The following is a 20198-nucleotide window of genomic DNA, read 5'->3' as shown; positions in this document are numbered from 1 at the left end:
GAACTGTACAAATTAAACAAACTGAACTTGATAAATCCACAAAGGAGCAACCCTCTAATGAGCATTCACCAAAGAAGGGAACTATAAATGTTGAAACGGACAAAATGTCTCAAGTAAAAGATGTTCCACCACAAAAGAAACATGAAGACATTGCAATGAACGTAATGACTCCGGAAAAAGATGTTTCACAACAGGAAAATGCTAAATATGATGCAACGGATGAAGAGGCTCTTGCAACAAGTGTGGTAATCCCAGCTGATACTAAAAAACTTGATCAAATAATTAGAAAAGATTCACTAAAAAGAGAACCTGATGATACTGAAACTGATCAAAGGTCTCCGGTAAGTGAACTGCCAATTGATGACAAAACTGTACATATTAAACATATTGAATCTGATGAATCCAAAAAAGAGCAACCCACTACGGATACAACTGACATAATGCTATCTGAAAAAAGTATGCCACCACAGAAAGAACCTAAAGATGTTGCAAAGGACAAAATGACTCCGGTCAAAGATGTTCTACCACAGAAAAAAGCTAAAGATGACACAGCGCATAAAGATGATCATGAAACATGTGTGCCAATTCCTGTTGATTCTGAAAAACTTAATGAAACCGTTGACAAAGATTCACTAGAAAAGAAACCAGATCATACTGAGACTGACGAGCAACCCACTATGGATGCAACTGACATAATGCTATCTGAAAAAAGTGTGCCATCACAGAAAGAACCTAAAGATGTTGCAGAGGACAAAATGGCTCCGGTCAAAAATGTTCTACCACCGAAAAAAGCTAAAGATGATACAGCGCACAAAGATGATCATGAAACATGTGTGCCAATTCCTGTTGATTCTGAAAAACTTAATGAAACCGTTGACAAAGATTCACTAGGAAAGAAACCTGATCATACTGAGACTGACAGAATGTCTCCCCTAAGTAAACTCCCAATTGATGATGGAACTGTACAAATTAAGCAAATTAAACTTGATAAATCCACAAAGGAGCAACCCTCTAATGAGCATTCACCACAGAAGGGAACTATAAATGTTGAAACGGACAAAATGTCTCAAGTAAAAGATGTTCCACCACAAAAGAAACATGAAGACATTGCAATGAACGTAATGACTCCGGAAAAAGATGTTTCACCACAGGAAAATGCTAAATATGATGCAACGGATGAAGAGGCTCATGCAACAAGTGTGGTAATCCCAGCTGATACTAAAAAACTTGATCAAATAGTTAGAAAAGATTCACTAAAAAGAGAACCTGATGATACTGAAACTGATCAAAGGTCTCCGGTAAGTGAACTGCCAATTGATGACAAAACTGTACATATTAAACATATTGAATCTGATGAATCCAAAAAAGAGCAACCCACTACGGATACAACTGACATAATGCTATCTGAAAAAAGTGTGCCACCACAGAAAGAACCTAAAGATGTTGCAAAGGACAAAATGACTCCGGTCAAAGATGTTCTACCACCGAAAAAAGCTAAAGATGATACAGCGCACAAAGATGATCATGAAACATGTGTGCCAATTCCTGTTGATTCTGAAAAACTTAATAAAACCGTTGACAAAAATTCACTAGAAAAGAAACCTGATCATACTGAGACTGACCAAATGTCGCCCCTAAGTGAACTTACAATTGACGATGGAACTGCACAAATTGAACAAATTGAACTCGATAAATCCACAAAGGAGGAACTCTTTACTGAGCATTCACCACAGGAAGGAACTATAAATGTTGAAACGGACAAAATGTGTCCAGTAAAAGATGTTCCACCACAAAAGAAACATGAAGACATTGCAATGGACAAAATGACTACGGAAAAAGATGTTTCACCACAGGAAAAAGCTGAATATGATGCAACGGATAAAGAGGCTCTTGCAAAAAGTGTGGTAATCCCAGTTGATACTAAAAAACTTGATCAAATCGTTATAAAAGATTCACTAAAAAGAGAACCTGATGATACTGAAACTGACCAAAAGTCTCCCGTAAGTGAACTTCTAATTGACGATAGAACCGTACAAATTGAACAAATTGAATTTGATAAATCCATAAAAGATCAACCCTCTACTGAGCATTCACCACAGAAAGGAACTATAAATGTTGAAGCGGACAAAATATCTCCAGCAAAAGATGTTCCACCACAAAAGAAACATGAAGACATTGCAATGGACAAAATGACTCCGAAAAAAGACGTTTCACCACAGGATAAAGCTAAATATGATGCAATAGATAAAGAGGCTCTTACAACAAGTGTGCTAATCCCAGTTGATACTAAAAAACTTGATCAAATCGTGAGAAAAGATTCACTAAAAAGAGAACCCAATGATACTGAAACTGACCAAACGTCTCCCGTAAGTGAACTGCCAATTAATGACAAAACTGTACATATTAAACATATTATATCTGATGAATCCAACAAAGAGCAACCCACTATGGATGCAACTGACATAATGCTATCTGAAAAAAGTGTGCCAAAACAGAAAGAACCTAAAGATGTTGCAAAGGACAAAATGGCTCCGGTCAAAGATGTTCTACCACCGGAAAAAGCTAAAGATGATACAGCGCACAAAGATGATCATGAAACATGTGTGCCAATTCCTGTTGATTCTGAAAAACTTAATAAAACCGTTGACAAAAATTCACTAGAAAAGAAACCTGATCGTACTGCGACTGACCAAATGTCGCCCCTAAGTGAACTTACAATTGACGATGGAACTGCACAAATTGAACAAATTGAACTCGATAAATCCACAAAGGAGGAACTCTTTATAGAGCATTCACCACAGGAAGGAACTATAAATGTTGAAACGGACAAAATGTGTCCAGTAAAAGATGTTCCACCACAAAGGAAACATGAAGACATTGCAATAGACAAAATGACTCCGGAAAAAGATGTTTCACCACAGGAAAAAGCTAAATATGATGCAACGGATAAAGAGGCTCTTGCAACAAGTGTGGTAATCCCAGTTGATACTAAAAAACTTGATCAAATCGTTATAAAAGATTCACTAAAAAGAGAACCTGATGATACTGAAACTGACCAAAAGTCTCCCGTAAGTGAACTTCCAAATGACGATAGAACCGTACAAATTGAACAAATTGAATTTGATAAATCCATAAAAGATCAACCCTCTACTAAGCATTCACCACAGAAAGGAACTATAAATGTTGAAGCGGACAAAATGTCTCCAGTAAAAGATATTCCACCACAAAAGAAATATGAAGACTTTGCAATGGACAAAATGACTCCGAAAAAAGACGTTTCACCACAGGATAAAGCTAAATATGATGCAATAGATAAAGAGGCTCTTGCAACAAGTGTGGTAATCCCAGTTGATACTAAAAAACTTGACCAAATCGTGACAAAAGATTCACTAAAAAGAGAACCCAATGATACTGAAACTGACCAAACGTCTCCCGTAAGTGAACTGCCAATTGATGACAAAACTGTTCATATTAAACATATTATATCTGATGAATCCAAAAAAGAGCAACCCACTATGGATGCAACTGACATAATGCTATCTGAAAAAAGTGTGCCACCACAGAAAGAACCTAAAGATATTGCAAAGGACAAAATGGCTCCGGTCAAAGATGTTCTACCACCGAAAAAAGCTAAAGATGATACAGCGCACAAAGATGATTATGAAACATGTGTGCCAATTCCTGTTGATTCTGAAAAACTTAATAAAACCGTTGACAAAGATTCACTAGAAAAGAAACCTGATCATACTGAGACTGACCAAATGTCGCCCCTAAGTGAACTTCCAATTGACGATGGAACTGCACAAATTGAACAAATTGAACTCGATAAATCCACAAAGGAGGAACTCTTTACTGAGCATTTACCACAGGAAGGAACTATAAATGTTGAAACGGACAAAATGTCTCCAGTAAAAGATGTTCCACCACAAAAGAAACATGAAGACATTGCAATTGACAAAATTACGCCGGAAAAAGATGTTTCACCACAGGAAAATGCTAAATATGATGCAACGGATAAAGAGGCTCTTGCAACAAGTGTGGTAATCCCAGTTGATACTAAAAAATTTGATCAAATTGTTATAAAAAATTCACTAAAAAGAGAACCTGATGATACTGAAACTGACCAAAAGTCTCCCGTAAGTGAACTTCCAATTGACGATAGAACCGTACAAATTGAACAAATTGAACTCGATAAATCCACAAAGAAGCAACCCTTTACTGAGCATTCACCACAGAAAGGAACTATAAATGTTGAAACGGACAAAACGTCTCCAGTAAAAGATGTTTCACCACAAAAGAAACATGAAGACATTGCAATGGACAAAATTACTCCGGAAAAAGATGTTTCACCACAGGAAAATGCTAAATATGATGCAACGAATGAAGAGGCTCTTGCAACAAGTGTGGTAATCCCAGTTGATACTAAAAAACTTGATCAAATAGTTAGAAAAGATTCATTAAAAAGAGAACCTGATGATACTGAAACTGATCAAAGGTCTCCGGTAAGTGAACTGCCAATTGATGACAAAACTGTACATATTAAACATATTAAATCCGATGAATCCAAAAAAGAGCAACCCACTACGGATGCAACTGACATCATGCTATCTGAAAAAAGTGTGCCACCACAGAAAGAACCTAAAGATGTTGCAAAGGACAAAATGGCTCCGGTCAAAGATGTTCTACCACAGAAAAAAGCTAAAGCTGATACAGCGCACAAAGATGTTCATGAAACATGTGTGCCAATTCCTGTTGATTCTGAAAAACTTAATGAAACCGTTGACAAAGATTCACTAGAAAAAAAATCTGATCATACTGAGACTGACAGAATGTCTCCCCTAAGTAAACTCCCAATTGATGATGGAACTGTACAAATTAAGCAAATTGATCTTGATAAATCCACAAAGGAGCAACCCTCTACTGAGCATTCACCACAGAAAGGAACTATAAATGTTGAAACGGACAAAATGTCTCAAGTAAAAGATGTTCCACCACAAAAGAAACATGAAGACATTGCAATGAACGTAATGACTCCGGAAAAAGATGTTTCACCAAAGGAAAATGCTAAATATAATGCAACGGATAAAGAGGCTCTTGCAATAAGTGTGCTAATCCCAGTTGATACTAAAAACCTTGATCAAATCGTTAAAAAAAATTCACTAAAAAGAGAACCTGATCATACTGAGACTGACCAAATGTCGCCCCTAAGTGAACTTCCAATTGACGATCGAACTGCACAAATTGAACAAATTGAACTTGAAAAATCCACAAAGGAGCAACCTTCTACTGAGCATTCACCACAGAAAGGAACTATAAGGGTTGAAACGGACAAAATGTCTCCAGTAAAAGACGTTCCACCACAAAAGAAACATGAAGACATTGCAATGAACGAAATGACTCCGGAAAAAGATGTTTCACTAAAGAAAAATGCTAAATATAATGCAACGGATAAAGAGGCTCTTGCAATAAGTGTGCTAATCCCAGTTGATACTGAAAACCTTGATCAAATCGTTAGAAAAGTTTCACTAAAAAGAGAACCCGATCATACTGAGACTGACCAAATGTCGCCCCTAAGTGAACTTCCAATTGACGATCAAACTGCACAAATTGAACAAATTGAACTTGATAAATCCACAAAGGAGCAACCCTTTTCTGAGCATTCACCACAGAAAGGAACTATAAATGTTGAAACCGACAAAATGTCTACAGTAAAAGATGTTCCACCACATAAGAAACATGAAAACATTGCAATGGGCAAAATGACTCCGGAAAAAGATGTTTCACCACAGGAAAATGCTAAATATGATGCAACGGATGAAGAGGCTCTTGCAATAAGTGTGCTAATCCCAGTTGATACTAAAGAACTTCTTCAAAACGTTAGAAAAGATTCACTAAAAAGAGAACCTGATGATACTGAAACTGACCAAACGTCTCCCGTAAGTGAACTACCAATTGATGACAAAACTGTACATATTAAACATATTGAATCTGATGAATCCAAAAAAGAGCAACCCACTACGGATGCAACTGACATAATGCTATCTGAAAAAAGTGCGCCACCACAGAAAGAACCTAAAGATGTTGCAAAGGACAAAATGACTCCGGTCAAAGATGTTCTACCACAGAAAAAAGCTAAAGATGATACAGCGCATAAAGATGATCATGAAACATGTGTGCCAATTCCTGTTGATTCTGAAAAACTTAATGAAACCGTTGACAAAGATTCACTAGAAAAGAAACCAGATCATACTGAGACTGACCAAATGTCGCCCCTAAGTGAACTTCCAATTGACGATCGAACTGCACAAATTGAACAAATTGAACTTCATAAATACACAACGGAGCAACCCTCTACTGAGCATTCACCACAGATAAGAACTATAGATGTTGAAAGCGACAAAATGGCTCCAGTAAAAGATGTTCCACCACCGAAGAAACATGAAGATATTGCAATGGAAAATGAAAAAGATGTTCCACCGCAGGAAAAAGCTAAATATGATGCAACGTATAAAGAGGCTCTTGTAACAAGTGTTACAATCCCTGCTGATTCTCAAAAATTTATTAAAATCGTTGGATTAGATTCACTAGAGAGGAAACTTGATAATACTGTAAGTGACAAAACGTCTCCCGTAAGTGAACCTCCAGATGATGACGAAACTGTACACAGTAAACATATTAAACTTGAAAAATCCACAATAGAGCAACCCACACCCAAGCATTCACCACAGATAAACGAAAATAATGATGCAACTGATGTAACAGCACCTGTAAAAAGTGTGCCAGCACAAAAAGAACATAAAGAGATTACAACGAATAAAACGGCTCCAGTAAAAGATGTTCTACCAAGAAAAGAAACTAAAGATGTTTCAAGAGACAAAGTAGCTCGTTTAACAAGTGTGCCGACCACTGTTAATTCTGAAAAGCTTGATAAAACTGTTGAAAAAGATTTACTAGTAAGGGCACCTGATGATACAGAAACTTACCAAATGTCTCCCGAAAGTGAACTTCTTATTGATGACAAAACTAAACATTTTAAACTTGATGTGAGACATAAGATAATTGATGATATTAATTTTGTAGAAGTCGTACCTGAGGTAAAGCATGAAGATTCAATTGAAACTATAATATACAATAATGACATTTCATTCGAATCATCAAATGAAAACATAATTAATAAAGATTTATTTTCTCAAAGTTTGTCCTTGACTTTTGATAATAAATTGATAAGCGAAAATTGTGAAACAAGATCGTTCCACGATAGAACTGGCAATGATTATTGTGAAAAAACAAATGATTCTGAAGCATTTAACGAGAACAAATCTGTAGCAAAGTCTATTATTCGACCAACTAAATTTATAGATGATTTACATAGTAAAACCTTGAGTAAAAAAAGATATACGGTTCTCCAAGGTGATATATTAATGAGCGATGATCACATTGAAATAACAGTACGTGATTTACCTCCTGATAAATCGAGAATAAAAGAAGAAAAATCTAAACCTTTTGAAAATCAAATAATTAAATCTCACACAAAAACACGTGAAAGTGCAAATAAAGAAACTAAGCCAAAATCTAAAGCAACTATTAGAAATAACGATACAAAAAAAATAGAAACAAAGAAAATTGACAAAACTGTGCCTGAGAGCCGTTTGCATGGGTACATGCAATCAACTTTGTCTAGAGATTTAAAAATTGAAAAAGTAGAAACAATAAATAAGTCCAGCAAGGTAAAACAAACGGATAAAAATAAAAAACAGGTAAGCAACATAAAAGTAATCAATAATACAAACATTGGTCAAAAATCTTCAACTTCAAAAGATGTGATAAAATTACATTCAAGAATTCCACGAGATGATCCGATTACGAAAAATGATAAATTAGAAAAAAAAATTAAGAAGGAATTGCATCCAAAAATGTCTAAAATTAATATTGAATCGCAAACATATAGTTCTAAGCCTGAGCGTATTCAGAAAGATTCTACTACAAAACCATCTTCCCCATTCACAAAACAATCTACCACAAAAACTAATGAGAAATTTGTGAAAAATTTGCTTAATTCGAAACAAGAATTGAAACTTGATCACACTACAAAACCAACTAAAACTAAAGTAACTGGTAAAAAAATACAGAAAGAGATCGCACAGAGTTATCAAAAACATCGTCCTTCTAACGAAAATTTTGACAGAATCAGAAGCCAGTCGGCTGTACCTATGACGTATGATGAATCTATGCAGCATTCGCATAAGAATAGATACAATAATAAGCCCATATCATTACCAGCAAGTCCGAATCGCTTAGGGCTAAGTTCAACAATGACAAAAGTAATCACAAGTGAAGTTTTTACTAGAACAGGTGATTCAAATGGTTCTATAGAAGTTATTTATAAACAACCCTGTGATAGTCATAAAAAATGTCAAATTTCAAAACCGAACGATATAGAAGTGAGTATGATAGATACTACAGATTCCAGTTTATCGGATTCTATTGCTCTTCCTTCTTCTTTATCAGATCATGATGTAAGTTTGGATTCTAACATGCGATCTAGAAGAAATTTTAGCCCTGTTTCACCAAAACCAACTAAAAGGGCTCTTGAATTAATATACGAAACTAAGTCACATGTTTCTGAAGAAAATTTAAATCATTTAAATTCTCCAGAAGATATTGCAAGTAATGCAATCACTTTGAACAGCAGAGAAACAGAATCAATAAATTTAAACCAAACTGAAATATTGCCTAAAAAAGGATGTTGCACCACTTCAATAAAGAACGGTGAAGACAATATAACTATATCAAAAACAAACGATTCTCTGCATGTAAGAGAAGACAGAATCTCGCCTATCTTGGATGTGAAAGCAATTACACCTCCTCGATTAAAATATAAGTTTCAATATAAAAGTTCAATAATAGAAGGTCTCGATGAAAATATAGCAGGTAATGTGAGTCATTTCTCACTACAGACCATGTCTAGCATGGCTTCAACTGTAGATAAATGTCTTGATTCAGTATCGGATAACAATCCAAAATAATCAGGAACAAATAAATATGACCTATGCCTCCTTTAAAATTATTATAAACACTTTTATTATTATTTAGTTTAAATAATACTCTAAATTTAGAAAGACACTATAACTGCCATAGGATAATAAATGTTATGGTAAGTATAAGCATGATTTTTCGTTAAGTCATAATAGAATGATAATATTATATAAGTAGTTGTGTTATATATATACATACATATATTATATATATATATATATATATATATATATATATATATATGATTGATTTCTTGGAGGGTGTAACATCAAGTAAAAAAAGAGTAAAGTAAAGATTTTTTTCAAAACATCTTTATTTTTCCATACGTTTCGACGTAAAATTCTACTAATAATATAACGATATAACGAATAATATTCTGTTTGGCACTGGCCTCGGATGCAAGTGTATTACGTATAATATTTTATTTATTAATCACTTTTTATCTTTTATTCTTTTTATTAAAAAAAAAGAAATTACTGACAGTTAGTGCTTGTCTATAATTATTAATTTTTACAAGTTATATTAATATGTGCTAGTGATAATATAAATAATTCAAAACCACTGAAGATGACATAGAATTTTACGTCGAAACGTATGGAAAAATAAAGATGTTTTGAAAAAAATCTTTACTTTACTCTTTTTTTACTTGATGTTACGCCCTCCAAGAAATCAATCATACATTTCAACATCAAATTTAAACATTTTCAACATATATATATATATATATATATATATATATCGAATGTAGTCTTAATAAAAAAATATTTATTACAGAGTGGGCGAAACCAACGGAACAAGAATTAAAAGGTGATGCGGATTCAAAACGAGGTAAGTTTCATGTTTAGCAAAATAATTTTATATAAAATTATACTTTCTTCATGATACTATTAAATTTATTCATTATTCAACATACCTTTATTATAAGAAATTTTTATTTGAGATAGTATCATAAAGATAGATTTATATGATAATTCATTCCCATAAACAATTTGACATTAAAATTTATTCAAAAGGCATTCTGAAATTAATGCCCAATTCTTTTGAGATACAAAAATGTCTCGTTATAAGCCAGGCAATGCTATGGGTGTGTGTATGTATTATGATATTTTTATATTTTTATTACTAAGTGTTTATTTTTGTGATTAATAAGTTCAGCACTTTTTTATTTGCGGTGCACGTTATTTAGTTTTTCTATGCTAGATTATTTAGCATGTGTAGATTTATGCATTTTAAGACACTTTACAACAATCGCATTATTTTAATACAAAATTTATTCAAAATGCAGTAACTTTGAAGCTTAAATGCGTTCAATAGCGCGCATTTTAAACTGCTTTCGATTTTTAATATGGAAATTTGCCGAGAGCTTACATATTTCCTGGTTTGTAACGACGGTTTCTTACATGTCGGACTCATCACTCATGCTCATAATATAGAAATCATAGAATACCTTGCTATATTTTGAACCAAGTAGTAAACAAAAGTGAAAGATGGAATAATAATAATAACTTTCACTTCATTAGCAAAATTATAGTGCCTTAGCTATTTTCATTTTTGATAAGTTTAGTAAAATAAAGTGTGTGTTAGAAACCCATTTACACATAATCATATATTTGCATTTTTGTAACGATCGGGAGTTACATAAAGTCAAAAATGAAGCGAAGGAGAAAAAACACTAAATAATCACATCATTCATACACTAGGCGCCTCTTTATAAAATCAGTATATGCAAGAATATCAGAATATCAGTAAAAGTCAAAAATGTCTTCTGAAATTATTTATTTTACCACTTACATATATACTTCAGATGCTACATCAAATTTGGATTCGTTCGTTTAAAACAATGTTATATATTGTGATAAGTTTATTGATTCGTACAAAATAAAAAAATGATATTATATTTTTTTCAGTTTATGTACCTAAAAAATGCACATACATAGTTTTTGCTTTTAGCTAGAATAACTATTTCATCATACATACTTCAATCCAGATCAATGTTTTAATTGTTTGGATTCAGCCAATAAATGTTTGTAAATGTCTAATATAGAAATGTTTTAAATGATGACAGGTTATATGTTTATTATTCTACTGATTGTCAGTGATGGTCTCTCCGGTCTCTACGTAAACCGCAATCAATGGATCAATCTATATGTTACTAGATAACGAGTATGTTATATGTTATTAATAATTTTAGTCTTTTTTACTTATACGAATCAATAAACATTAAACATATATATATATATATATATATATATATATATATATATATATTAATTTATATATTTATGAGGGTATTTGACGCATTGAAAAACAAAACGTTAAACAGTGATAGCAAGGCATTGTATGATTTATATGTACCTCGTTGTAAAGGTCTTTATCGGAAATAGTGCATGTTATTTCAGGAGTAGCAACTGCGAAGCATAAAGATTATTCAACAGTAATTGGTAAAAACGATCCCCGCAGTACAGAGCATACACAAAAGGATATTCTCGATACTACAGCTCTTTTTATTGCGCAAGAAGCCATACCTGAACCATATTACAAATCCTCAACATTCGATTCTAAGTTTCAATATGTAGATCCAAAAGATAAGGCTAGTAAAGATAAAGACAATCAAGACGTCAAGGAATCACGAAAAGAAAAAAATAAGCAGGGAAAAGGATTTCTTGGTACTATCAAGTCATTTGTCGGAAAATCATTTGAGAATGCCGATGAATCCGATCACAGCGACAAATCGCCAAAACGAGAACATAAAATAAAAAAAGGAAAAGCATCGAGTGATTTAAATAACACGGAACAAAACACAGAACTCGTTGTATCTAGAGATACAACAGAAATTTCAAAACACCAGTCACAAGATGTGACTAATAATTTACAACCTGAAGAAAATTTAACTAAAGTGGATATTAAGACTATAACGCATGATTTACTTAATAATGAACAATCCTTCGATGGCTGGTCAACGCCTTATGCTTCATACAAAAAAGAATATGAAACGCGAAATGATGGCAATAATATCATTGTAACTTCTCCTAAACGAAAAGCGGATGATCAACAGTCAAAGACGAAATTTTTTGGCATATTTGGTAAAAAGTCGTCAAAGGACTCCGATATTTCCGAAGATGAAAGCAAATCTTCCAAAGAATCACGAAAAATAAAGAAAAGTAAAAAAGGAAAGATAGACGAAACACTAAGGAAAACAAAAGAGAATGCCAAAGAATCAACAGACCCTACCGAAGGCAGAAAAGGATTTATTGAAAAATTGAGAGAATCATCAGAAAAAACAGTTGAAAAGGTAAAAGACACAGCCGATAGCACGTTAGAAAGCACAAAAGGGCATGTTATAGATGCCAAAGATAAAACAAAAGAAGTTGCTGAAGATGCAGCAGACAAGACCAAAGGATTCTTTGGAAAGTTAAAAGGATCAGCAGAAAAGGCAGTTGATAGAGTGAAAGATGCAGCAGATGACACGTTAGAAAGCACAAAAGAGCATGTCATAGATGCAAAAGATAAAACAAAGGAAGTTACAGAAGATGCAGCAGACAAGACCAAAGGATTCTTTGGAAAGTTAAAAACATCAACAGAAAAAGCAGTTGATAAAGTAAAAGATAAAGCAGATGACGCTTTAGAGAACACAAAAGAGCATGCTAAAGACGTTAAAGACAAAACAAAAGAAGTGGCTGAGGGTGCAGCTGACAACACTAAAGGATTCTTTGGAAAGTTAAAAGGATCAACAGAAAAGGCAGTTGATAAAGTGAAAAACGCAGCAGATGACACGTTAGAAAGCACAAAAGATCATGTTATAGATGCCAAAGATGAAACAAAAGAAGTTGCAGAAGATGCAGCAGACAAAACCAAAGGATTCTTTGGAAAGTTAAAAGAATCAACTGAAAAGGCAGTTGATAAAGTGAAAGATAAAGCAGATGACACATTAGAGAGCACAAAAAAGCATGCTAAAGACGCAAAAACCAAAACAAAAGAAGTGGCTGAAGATGCAGCAGACAACACTAAAGGATTCTTTGGAAAGGTAAAAGGATCAACAGTAAAGGCAGTTGATAAAGTGAAAAACGCCGCAGATGACACGTTAGAAAGCACAAAAGAGCATGTCATAGATGCCAAAGATAAAACAAAAGAAGTTGCAGAAGATGCAACAGACAAGACCAAAGGATTCTTTGGAAAGATCAAAGGATCAACAGAAAAGGCAGTAGATAAAGTGAAAAATAAAGCAGATGACGCTTTAGAAAGCACAAAAGAGCGTGCTAAAGATGTTAAAGATAAAACAAAAGAAGTTGCTGACGATGCAGCAGACAAAACTAAAGGATTCTTTGGGAACTTAAAAGAATCAACAGAAAAAGCAGTTGATAAAGTAAAAGACGCAGCAGGTGACACATTAGAAAGCACAAAAGAGCACGCTAAAGATGTCAAAGATAAATCGAAAGAAGTTGCTGAAGATGCAGCTGACAGGACTAAAGGATTCTTTGGAAAGTTAAAGGGATCAACAGAAAAAGCAGTTGATAAAGTAAAAGACGCAGCAGATGACACGCTAGCGAGCACAAAAGAGCATGCTAAAGATGTTAAAGACAACACAAAAGAAGTTGCTGAAGAGGCAGCAGACAAAACTAAAGGATTCTTTGGAAAGTTGAAAGTGTCAACAGGAAAAGCGGTTGACAAGATGAAAGACGCAACAGATGATACGATAGAAAGCACAAAAGAACATGCTAAAGACGTTAAAGATAAAACAAGAGAAGTTGCTGAAGATGCAGCAGACAAAACTAAAGGATTCTTTGGAAAGTTAAAAGGATCAACAGAAAAAGCAGTTAATAAAGTAAAAGACGCAGCAGATGACACATTAGAAAGTACAAAAGAGCACGCTAAAGATGTCAAAGATAAATCTAGAGAAGTTGCTGAAGATGCAACAGACAAAACTAAAGGATTCTTCGGAAAGTTGAAGGGATCGACAGAAAAAGCCGTTGATAAGGTGAAAGACGCAGCAGATGACACGGTAGACAGCACAAAAGAGCATGCTAGAGATGTCAAAGTCAAAACAAATGAAGTTGCTGAAGATGCAGCAGAAAAAACTAAAGGATTCTTTGGAAAGTTGATGGGATCAACAGAAAAGGCCGTTGATAAGGCTAAAGATGCAGCAGATGACACATTAGAAAGCACAAAGGAACACGCTAAAGGTGTCAAAGATAAATCTAGAGAAGTTGCTGAAGATGCAGCAGACAAAACAAGAGGATTCTTCGGAAAGTTGAAGGGGTCGACCGAAAAAACTGTTGATAAGATGAAAGACGCAGCAGATGACACACTAGAGAGCACAAAGGAGCACGCTAAAGATGTTAAAGACAAAACTAAAGAAGTTGCTGCAGATGCAGCAGACAAAACAAAAGGATTCTTTGGAAAATTGAAGGGATCAACAGAAAAAGCCGTTGATAAGGCCAAAGATGCAGCTGATGACACATTAGAAAGCACAAAAGAGCACGCTAAAGACGTTAAAGAAAAAACTAAAGAAGTTGCTGCAGATGCAACAGACAAAACAAAGGGATTCTTTGGAAAATTGAAGGAATCAACAGGAAAAGCCGTTGATAAGGTAAAAGACGCAGCAGGTGACACGGTAGAGAGCACAAAAGAGCATGCTAGAGATGTTAAAGACAAAACAAATGAAGTTTCTGAAGATGCAGCAGAAAAAACTAAAGGATTCTTTGGAAAGTTGAAGGGATCAACACAAAAAGCCGTTGATGAGGCTAAAGATGCAGCAGATGACACACTAGAAAGCACAAAAGAGCACGTTAAAGCTGTCAAAGATAAATCTAGCGAAGTTGCTGAAGATGCAACAGACAAAACAAAAGAATTCTTCGGAAAGTTGAAGGGGTCGACCGAAAAAACTGTTGATAATGTGAAAGACGAAGCAGATGATACACTAGAGAGCACAAAGGAGCACGCTAAAGATGTTAAAGACAAAACTAAAGAAGTTGCTGCAGATGCAGCAGACAAAGCAAAAGGATTCTTGGGAAAATTGAAGGGATCAACAGAAAAAGCTGTTGATAAGGTAAAAGACGCAGCAGATGACACTGTAGAGAGCACAAAAGAGCATGTTAGAGAAAAAACAAATGAAGTTGCTGAAGATGCCGCAGAAAAAACTAATGGATACTTTGGAAAGTTGAAGGAATCAACAGAAAAAGCCGTTGATAAGGCTAAAGATGCAGCTGATGATACATTAGAAAGCACAAAAGAACACGCTAAAGCTGTCAAAGATAAAACTAGCGAAGTTGCTGAAGATGCAGCAGACAAAACAAAAGAATTCTTCGGAAAGTTGAAGGGGTCGACCGACAAAACTGTTGATAAGGTGAAAGACGCAGCAAATGACACACTAGAGAGCACAAAGGAGCACGCTAAAGATGTTAAAGACAAAACTAAAGAAGTTGCTGCAGATGCAACAGAAAAAACAAAAGGATTCTTTGGAAAATTGAAGGGATCAACAGAAAAGGCCGTTGATAAAGTAAAAGACGCAACAGATAATACGCTAGAAAGCACAAAAGAGCATGCTAAAGATGTTAAAGATAAATCTAGAGAAGTTGCTGAAGATGCAGCAGACAAAACTAAAGGATTCTTTGGAAAGTTAAAAGGATCAACAGAAAAAGCCGTTAATAAGGCTAAAGACGCAGCAGATGATACGCTAGAGAGCACAAGAGAGCATGCTAAAGATGTTAAAGATAAAACGAACGAAGCTGCTGAAGATGCAGCAGACAAAACAAAACGATTCTTCGGAAAGTTAAAGGGATCAACAGAAAAAGCCGTTGATAAAGCTAAAGATGCAGCAGATGACACATTAGAAAGCACAAAAGAGCATGCTAAAGATGTTAAAGAAAAAACTAAAAAAGTTGCTGGAGATGCAGCAGGCAAAACAAAAGGATTCTTTGGAAAATTAAAGGGATCAACAGAAAAGGCGGTTGATAAGGTTAAATATGCAGCAGATGACACTTTAGAGAGCACAAAAGAGCACGCTAAAGATGCTAAAGAAAAAACGAAAGAAGTTGCTGAAAATGCAGCAGACAAAACAAAAGGATTCTTTGGACAGTTAAAGGCATCAACAGAAAAAACCGTTGATAAGGTGAAAGACGCAACAGATGATACGCTAGAGAGCACAAAAGAGCACGCTAAAGATGCTAAAGACAAAACTAAAGAAGTTGCGGAAGATATAAGGCGAAAGATGCGGCAGATGACACATTAGAGAGCACAAAAGAGCATGCTAAAGATGTTAAAGACAAATCAAAAGAAATTGCTGAAGATGCAGCAGAAAAAACTAGAGGATTCTTTGGAAAGTTGAAGGGATCAACAGAAAAAGCTGTTGATAAAGTGAAAGACGTAGCAGATGACACGTTAGAAAGCACAAAAGAGCATGCTAAAGATGCCAAAGATAAAACGAAGGAAGTTGCCGAAGATGCAGCGGACAAAACGAAAGGATTCTTTGGAAAGCTGAAAGGAGCAACAAAAAAATCCGGTGATAAAGTAAAAGATGCAGCAGATGATTCTTTAGAGGGCACAAAAGAGCACGCTTCCGAAGTAAAAGATAAAACTAAAGAAGTTGCTGAAGATGCTGCAGAAAAAACTAAAGGATTCTTTGGCAAGTTGAGAGGATCGACAGAAAAAGCCGTAAGTAGGGTAAAAGATACTGCAGGTGACACGCTAGACAGCACAAAAGAGCATGCTAAAGATGTTAAAGAAAAAACAAAAGAAGTCGCAGAAGATGCAGCAGATAAAACTAAAGGATTATTTGGAAAGTTAAAGGGATCAACAGAAAAAGCCATTGATGAGGCTAAAGATGCAGCTGATGATACATTAGAAAGCACAAAAGAAGACGCTAAAGCTGTCAAAGATAAAACTAGCGAAGTTGCTGAAGATGCAGCAGACAAAACAAAAGAATTCTTCGGAAAGTTGAAGGTGTCGACCGAAAAAACTGTTGATAAAGTGAAAGACGCAGCAGATGACACACTAGAGAACACAAAGGAGCACGCTAAAGATGTTAAAGACAAAACTAAAGACGTTGCTGCAGATGCAACAGAAAAAACAAAAGGATTCTTTGGAAAATTGAAGGGATCAACAGAAAAGGCAGTTGATAAAGTGAAAGACGCAGCCGATAATACGCTAGAGAGCACAAAAGAGCATGCTAAAGATGTTAAAGATAAAACAAAAGAAGTCGCAGAAGATGCAGCAGATAAAACTAAAGGATTCTTTGGAAAGTTAAAGGGATCAACAGAAAAAGCCGTTGATAAGGCTAAAGATGCAGCAGATGATACTTTAGAGAGCACAAAAGAGCATGCTAAAGATGTTAAAGATAAAACGAAAGAAGCTGCTGAAGATGCAGCAGACAAAACAAAAGGATTCTTTGGAAAATTGAAGGGATCGACAGAAAAAGTCGTTGATAAGGTAAAAGACGCAGCAGATGATACGCTAGAGAGCACAAAAGAGCATGCTAAAGATGTTAAAGATAAAACGAAAGAAGTTGCAGAAGATACAGCAGGCAAAACTAAAGGATTCTTTGGCAAATTAAAGGGGTCAACAGAAAAGGCTGTTGAAGAGGTGAAAGACGCAGCAGATGACACGTTTGGAGAAACGACGAAGGAACATGCTAAGGATGTTAAAGATAAAACAAAAGAAGTCGCAGAAGATGCAGCAGACAAAACTAAAGGATTCTTTGGGAAGTTAAAGGGATCAACAGAAAAGGCATTTGATAAAGTGAAAGACGCAGCAGACGATACTTTGGAGAGCACAAAAGACCACTCTAAAGACGTCAAGGATAAAACGAAAGAAGTTGCTGAAGTTGTAGAAGAAAAAACTAAAGGATTCTTTGGAAAATTGAAGGCTTCAACACAGAAATCTGTTGATAAGGTAAAAGATGCAGCAGATGACTCATTAGAGAGTACGAGAGAACATGTTAAAGATGTAAAAGATAAAACGAAAGAAGTTGCTGAAGATGCATCAGACAAAACTAGAGGATTCTTTGGAAAGTTGAAAGGATCAGCACAAAAATCCGTTGATAAGGTCAAAGATGCAGCAGATGATAAGTTAGAGATTACAAAAGAGCACGCCACAGATGTCAAAGATAAAACGAAAGAAGTTGCTGAAAACGCAGCAGACAAATCTAAAGGATTCTTTGGCAAATTAAGAGGATCAACAGAAAAAACAGTTAGCAAAGTGAAAGACACGGCGGATGACACATTAGATAGCACAAAAGGGCATGCTAAACATGTCAAAGATAAAACAAAAGAAGTTGCAGAAAATGCAGCAGACAAAACCAAAGGATTTTTTGGAAAATTAAAAGAATCGGCAGGAGAAGCAGTTGATAACGTAAAAGACGCTGCAGATAGCACATTAGTGACTACCAAAGATCATGCTAAAGATGTCAAAGATAAAACGAAAAAAGTTTCTGAAGATGCAGTAGAAAAATCTGAAGAATTCTTTGGACAACTTAAAGAATCAACTGAAAAAGCAGTTGATCAAGCAAAAGACGCAGCAAACGATACGTTAGAGAGCACAAAAGAGCACACTAAAGATGTCAAAGATAAAACAAAAGAAGCTGCTGAAGATGCAGCAGACAAAACTAAAGGATTCTTTGGCAAGTTGAAGGGATCAACAGAGAAAGTTGTAGATAAAGTAAAAGACGCAGATGATGATACGTTAGAGAGCGCAGGAGAGCATGCTAGAGATGTCAAAGATATAACGAAAGAAGTTGCAGAAGATGCAGCAGGCAAAACTAAAGGATTCTTTGGCAAGTTGAAGGGATCAACAGAGAAAGCTGTTGATAAAGTAAAAGACGCAGCAGATGATACGGTAGAGAGTACAAAAGAGCATGCTCAAGATATCAAAGATAAAACGAAAGAGATTGCTGAAGATGCAGCAGGCAAAACTAAAGGTTTCTTTGGAAAATTGAAGGGATCAACAGAAAAGGCCGTTGATAAGGTGAAAGACGCTGCAGACGACACGATTGAAACCACGAAGGAGCATGCTAAGGAAGTCAAAGATAAAACGAAAGAAGTCGCTGAAGATGCAGCAGACAAAACTAAAGGATTCTTTGGCAAGTTGAAAGGATCAAGAGAGAAAGCTGTTGATAAAGTAAAAGACGCAGCAGATGATACGGTAGAGAGCACAAAAGAGCATGCTCAAGATATCAAAGATAAAACGAAAGAAATTGCTGAAGATGCAGCAGGCAAAACTAAGGGTTTCTTTGGAAAATTGAAGGGATCAACAGAGAAAGCTGTTGATAAAGTAAAAGACGCAGCAGATGATACGTTAGAGAGCACAAAAGAGCATGTTCAAGATATCAATGATAAATCAAAAGAAATTGCTGAAGATGCAGCAGGCACAACTAAAGGTTTCTTTGGAAAGTTAAAGGGATCAACAGAAAAAGTTGTTGATAAAGTAAAAGACGCAACAGATGATACGTTAGAGAGCGCAGGAGAGCATGCTAGAGATGTCAAAGATAAAACGAAAGAAGTTGCAGAAGATGCAGCAGGCAAAACTAAAGGATTCTTTGGTAAATTGAAGGGATCAACAGAAAAGGCCGTTGATAAGGTTGCTCAAGATATCAAAGATAAAAACGAAAAGGATTGCTGAAGATGAAGCAGGCAAAACTAAAGGTTTCTTTGGAAAATTGAAGGGATCAACAGAAAAGGCCGTTGATAAGGTGAAAGACGCTGCAGACGACACGATTGAAACCACGAAGGAGCATGCTAAGGAAGTCAAAGATAAAACGAAAGAAGTCGCTGAAGATGCAGCAGACAAAACTAAAGGATTCTTTGGCAAGTTGAAAGGATCAAGAGAGAAAGCTGTTGATAAAGTAAAAGACGCAGCAGATGATACGGTAGAGAGCACAAAAGAGCATGCTCAAGATATCAAAGATAAAACGAAAGAAATTGCTGAAGATGCAGCAGGCAAAACTAAGGGTTTCTTTGGAAAATTGAAGGGATCAACAGAGAAAAGCTGTTGATAAAGTAAAAGACGCAGCAGATGATACGTTAGAGAGCACAAAAAGACGCAGCAGATGATACGTTAGAGAGCACAAAAGAGCATGTTCAAGATATGCATGTTCAAGATATCAATGATAAATCAAAAGAAATTGCTGAAGATGCCGCAGGCACAACTAAAGGTTTCTTTGGAAGTTAAAG

The 20198-nt window shown here is 35.3% G+C and overlaps 2 protein-coding genes across 2 annotated transcripts in view; both read left to right on the top strand.

Moving 5' to 3' along the window:
• LOC113376176 (titin homolog) overlaps nucleotides 1-16231 on the top strand; it is a gene marked incomplete at its 3' end in the record, with an annotated part of 41030 nt that extends 24799 nt beyond the window's left edge. Inside the window, exons 7-8 of the mRNA XM_026616094.1 lie at nucleotides 9811-9864; nucleotides 11436-16231. Coding sequence (XP_026471879.1) covers nucleotides 9811-9864; nucleotides 11436-16231 — 4850 coding nt within the window. The remainder of the gene's footprint in view (nucleotides 1-9810; nucleotides 9865-11435) is intronic.
• Nucleotides 16232-16236: 5 nt separating this feature from the next.
• LOC113376174 (SPBc2 prophage-derived uncharacterized transglycosylase YomI-like) lies at nucleotides 16237-20020 on the top strand (the record flags this gene model as incomplete). Its single annotated transcript, XM_026616093.1, has 2 exons — nucleotides 16237-19605; nucleotides 19718-20020. Coding segments are annotated over 2 exons (3672 nt in total), but the record flags the coding sequence as incomplete, so codon positions are not given.
• Nucleotides 20021-20198: the final 178 nt, after the last annotated feature.

The sequence above is a fragment of the Ctenocephalides felis genome, unplaced genomic scaffold (assembly GCF_003426905.1).
Source record: "Ctenocephalides felis isolate EL2017-DRISC unplaced genomic scaffold, ASM342690v1 CF-g0.4_SCAFFOLD_01886, whole genome shotgun sequence".
NCBI lineage: Eukaryota > Metazoa > Arthropoda > Insecta > Siphonaptera > Pulicidae > Ctenocephalides > Ctenocephalides felis.
The sequence above is the reverse complement of the archived record's forward strand: the minus strand, read 5'-3'. Positions and strand labels throughout refer to the sequence as shown.